The following is a 5,400-nucleotide window of genomic DNA, read 5'->3' on the forward strand; positions in this document are numbered from 1 at the left end:
AAGATACTCAGTATTTAAATATGGAATAACTGAGAAATTTCGCTGGGATAAAAATTCCCCATCTCACATGCTCAAGCCTTTTAAATGTGTAATTAATGGAATAAGATAGAAAATGACACTGTATGACAGCAACTTTCAAACACAATTTCATTAGTATATTTAATACCACCTCTTAGTTTTATAGTCTTAAAAGTTGTCCAGTATCTTAAAAGTTTGTACTGTATTGTTTGGTTTTGTACTTTGTAGAATTGCCATGAGCTTGAAAAAATGGACCTGGAAGAATGTGTTCAGGTAAGATTTTTATTCACAAATACAGTGTGATAGAAAAGAAACTTATTTAACAGATGCACATTAGCATGCCCAGTGCCCGCCCCCCAGTGTAGGATACTGAAGCACCTGGCAGTACCATTGATTCTCAATTTATTAAGGTGTCTTCCAGGCACATCAGGCAGAGATGTTTATGGTGTATGTATAAAGAACTTTGAAAATATATGGAACTGGGGCTGTAGCTCAGTGGTAGGGTACTTGCCTAGTATGTGTGAGGCCTTGGGTTCAGTCCCCAGTACTGGAAAAAAAATGCTGTGCATTGTGGTACACACGTATAATTCCAGCACTGAGGAGACAGAGGCAGGAGAATCTCAAATTCCAGGCCAACCTAGGCTATGTAGCAAGACCCTATCTCCAAAAAAAAAAAAAGAGAGAGAGAAAAAGAGAAAAGAATATATATGCCCTTACAGAGAAAGGGGACACCCAAGTGTTCAGCCCATAAAGTTGTTAAAGGATTTCCTTTCCTAATGCCAGACATTGTGGCATATACCTGTAGTCTCAACTACTTGGGAATCTGGAGCAGGAGGACTGTTTGAGGCCAACCTGGGAAATGTCTTTTGAGGACCTTGCTTCAAAAGAAAAAAAATTTCCCTACAGAGTTACATATGGTACTAGTAAATACTCATACTCATCTTCTCTTTGTTTTAAACTTGGCCCTGGGTCCCTTACTCTAACTGATGAGTTAGAGTTTAATATAGACTCTGATACAGACTTTCATCAACAGTTTATTACCAATTTTAACATCTTTAAGATTATAGTGATTCGGAAGAAACTTTTGAGGGGTGATTCCAAGAAGGAAGATCGAGTAACAAAAATTTTAATGGTGAAAATAAAGAATATCTACTATGCCTGAAGCCCTGAGTTTGACCCTTAGCACCACCAAAAAAAAGCAAAGAATGAAAAATACTTCTATAACTTTATATAAATGCCACTTTTTTTGGTACTGGGGCTTGAACTCAGGGCCTTCATCTTGATCCACCCCACCAGCCCAATTTTTTGTGATGGTGTTTTTCGAGATAGGGTCTCTCCAACTATTTGCCTGGGCTGACTTCAAGCTGCGATCCTCCTGATCTCTGCCTCCTGAGTAGCTAGGATTACAGGAGTGAGCCACTGGTGCCTGGCAAACTGCCATTTTTTTAAAAATTACTTATTGTCCAGACATTACTTAGCAGCTATTATTTGTGATGCTAGGGATCAAACCCAGGGCTTAATACATGATAGGTAAGCACTCTGCCACTGAACCACACCCCAGCCCTGTTAATTCTTCCTCTTCTTATTTTTTTAAGTCAGGGTCTCACTATGTAGCCCATGTGGACCTTGAACTCAGGATTTTCCTGTTTCAGCCTCTCAAGTGCTGGGATTACAGGCTCAACCACCACTCCCAGCTTAATTCTTATTAAATTAAAACTTTTCATATCCATTTATATATCTCTCTCTCGCTCGCTCTCTTTTTTTTTTTCTGGCAGTACCGGGGTTTGAACTCAGGGCCTCTCACTTGCCAGGCGTATGCTCTACCACCTGAGCCACTCTGCTAGCTCTTTTTTTGTGTTGGGTATTTTCAAGATAGGATCTCATGAAGTGTTTGCTTGGGCTGGCTTCAAACTGCCATTCTCTTCTGATCAGCTAGAATTACAGACATGAGCCGCCAGCACCCAGCCCACTTATCTTTTATACATGCCTCAGTGTCCTCTATCCTTTTTAGTATTAGTCCTTCTGAAGGATATTCCTGCCTACTCCACCCATAATTTCTTAGCCTCTGTGAAGCTGTGTGTAATAAAAATAAGAATCGGAGATAAGTTCAAAAAGAAGCACTGGTTTACTTCCAGTCCAAAGATAAACTGCCATTCTTGGGAACATAACTGACACCTACTTTATCAATCCTGAGTTGTGGTATGCCTTATTAAAAATAAGTCAAATATCATTAATTTTTTTTCATGGACCACTGTCTTCTGATCCATTTCTTTAATGGTTCTGAGAAGATAGAACAGGATCTAGTGGTTCAGTTCATAAACACAACAGAATTTTAAACAAAGGTATCCAAAGATACTAGAAAGACCTATAGATGTGTTTGAGCCTAGCCTGGATAAATTCTAAAAAGACAGACACAGGAAGCCTATAGGAGTTAAATCTTAAGGTTCTATCATTTAGCTCACTAAAACTCTTAAAAAGGTGAGTGGGATTTAGGAAAGAATAGTAGAGGGGCTGAATTTGATCAGAGTATGTGCATGTATGGAAATGAAACCCATTTGTACAACTAATTTATGCTAATTTAAAAAAGAAAAACCCTTAAGGTTCTGTTACCTGATGATGTCAAGACTAGAAGTGTAGTCAAGAGTGAGGTGTGGCCCATGGAATTATACCTAAGATAATGGTATAATTTTACCTATAATAAACTTGTGTGTTTCTTTCAGATAACAGATAGCACATTAATCCAACTTTCTGTACACTGTCCTCGACTTCAAGTATTGGTGAGTTTGACTTTCAGAGTTTTATATACCTACCAGATTTAATCAAAACAGTGCTGAGCTGGGGATGGTGGTGCACACCTGTGATTCCGGCACTCAGGAGGCTAAGACAGGAGGATCACTAAGAGTTTGAAGCCAGCTTGGGCTACACAGTTAAGACCCTGTTTCAAAAAAAAAACTAACAAAAAGAATAAGGCTGGAGGTGTGGATCATGTGGTAGAGCACCTGCCTAGCAAGCATGAGGCCCTGAGTTCAAACCCCAGTACCATCAAAAAGAAAAAAACCAACAGAACCACTTGATGCTTTACAGGGGAATATTTCCTTGCTACTTCTTTCAGGGATTCTGTAGGAAGGTATTTTGGCTGACTGTTCTGTATACAGGACAAAATATAGAGTATTTTTAATGTGTTTGGTGACAGTACTCTCCAAAATTGGGTCAAGGGTTCTGATTTCCTAGAACTAGAGATTTAAGGAAGATTTATGAGGAAAGTATGTATGAAATGATCATCACACCTGACAGCTATAAAAATCATCTTTAGTTAATTAATTGTTGGGTTAGACCTTTATACCAGATTTTCAGTATTTAGTTCAAATTCCAGATAATGTGTTCATGAAAAGCTTCACCCCTGCTTGTCCCTGTAGAGGAAAAAAGTGTTAATTTGGGGAGGGAGTAGTTCACAATCATTACATGAATTCACAAAATATATTTAGAATTACACAAAAAAGTCAATTATTGATGCCAAAAGTAGAACCCTGTCAAGTCTAGCTTGTATTCTTCATTTTATCGCGAATGGATCAGGCGATGTTTCCATATTCATCAAAATCAAACCATAAAGGTCTTCTTCCTGATTTACACAAGCCTCTGGCTAGAGGAATGCCAGAGATATTTCATCCTTCTTTGCTCTATTTGGCTGCAGAGTTTATCTCACTGTGAGCTGATCACAGACGATGGAATTCGTCACCTGGGGAACGGGGCCTGTGCCCATGACCAGCTGGAAGTGATTGAGCTGGACAACTGCCCACTAATCACAGATGCATCCCTGGAGCACTTAAAGAGCTGTCACAGCCTTGAGCGGATAGAACTCTATGACTGCCAGCAAATCACACGGGCTGGAATCAAGAGACTCAGGGTAAAGACGCTGTATCACTCTCCAGCTCTGGTGTTCTCAGCACCCTTTCTTTTCTTTTCTCTTTTCTTTTTCAGATTTAGATTCTTGTGATTTTTATATTTATTTGGACGTTTAGCAAGGGGGAAAATGGGAAGCACACAAACATAAGGGTAAATAGTTTTTATTCATGGTTCCAGATGGAAATTGAATAGGAAAATACCCACTGAAGAGAAGAAAAGTAGGTCTCTTTCCAGTAGTTTATCTGGTAATATCCAGTCCTCAGTCACATCCCCAGATTAAAAAAAAAAAAAAAATCACATGACAGATTTTTGTCCTACAGGAAAGAAAGCAATAACATAAAGAAAATGTTTGGTTAAATGGAATTTATGATTTCAATCTGTATTTCCTCTTCAATCAAACTCTTTTTTCCTGGGGTTCTTATTTTTTAAGAATGAATCATGTAGGTTTTTACTTTTTCTTTTAGCCTCATACTCCGTGGTAGAGGAGTAACAATTCTAGCCAAATGCCTAGAATTCAGGTTGCCAGCAGAGAAGTCATAAAAAGTGAATCTATGTTATTCAGCTCAAGAGTCTTTTATTGGAACATCTGCTTCAAACTTGCTTGAGGAGAGGTACTATGCTTAGTTAGGCCCTTACCACACCCTCTAAAATATCTATGTTGACCCTATAGCCTAGAGCAAATAAAGGAGCACCAAACCTTCTAGAGTTCTAGTTGGCTTCTAGAGTTCTAGTTGGCTTTAGTTCCTTCTCCCTTTTCAGACAGAGAAGGACAAGAGCATAGCTGCAATGGAGGAGACTTTGCATCAAAAAAGCTGAAAAGCCACAGGCCAACTAGAGCCTCTTGTTTGGCCTACTATATTAGGATATCTGGACCTGCATTCCAAAAAATGGAATCTCTTCCATTTTTTAATCTTCAGGAGATGGGTTTGTTGTTCTTCAAATCACTTAGCACTTTTATACTTAAACTTGCATGTCTAGACTATAAGCTCCTCAATGGCAGATCCTCATCTTGACTATTTTTTTACCCCATTTTTACTTATCACTTGATAAGTAGCACATAGTAGGCATTCAGAAATAGTAGCAAAGACTAGAAGCATGTTGTAAAAGAGGGATAATGAGGTTTTTTTTAAATATGAGAAAACAACATTGTCCACAAGGTCTTAGAAAAAATTATTTTAAGCTTGCATAGAGCTATGGGAATCTTAACTGGACACACCTTTGGGACAAGACAAGAAATTAGCATGATGTTTTCCCATTTTATTACTGTAGAAACAGGTATCAAAGTTTACATGAGCTGATTTGTCCATTTTGAACAGTGTAGGATGGAACAAAGTAGAATGCAGGCCTCTAAACATCCTAAGTCCTCAGCCTCTCTCCTGCTTTCACATTCACTCACCCCCTCAGTGGTTTTTCTGAGAAGCAACATTTTCTCTTTCTGTTTAAATCCTCTCTCTTAGTAATGTTTCTATCTTGTTTCAG

The 5,400-nt window shown here is 38.6% G+C and overlaps 1 protein-coding gene across 2 annotated transcripts in view; it reads left to right on the top strand.

Moving 5' to 3' along the window:
- The window catches only part of Fbxl20 (F-box and leucine rich repeat protein 20), an 89,802-nt gene that overhangs the window by 76,339 nt on the left and 8,063 nt on the right, over nt 1-5,400 (top strand). For both annotated transcript variants that reach the window (XM_074045878.1, XM_074045879.1), the window contains exons 12-14: nt 247-291; nt 2,739-2,795; nt 3,710-3,922. In XM_074045878.1, coding sequence (XP_073901979.1) covers nt 247-291; nt 2,739-2,795; nt 3,710-3,922 — 315 coding nt within the window. The remainder of the gene's footprint in view (nt 1-246; nt 292-2,738; nt 2,796-3,709; nt 3,923-5,400) is intronic.

The sequence above is a fragment of the Castor canadensis genome, chromosome 11 (assembly GCF_047511655.1).
Source record: "Castor canadensis chromosome 11, mCasCan1.hap1v2, whole genome shotgun sequence".
In the NCBI taxonomy this organism is placed as follows: Eukaryota; Metazoa; Chordata; class Mammalia; order Rodentia; family Castoridae; genus Castor; species Castor canadensis.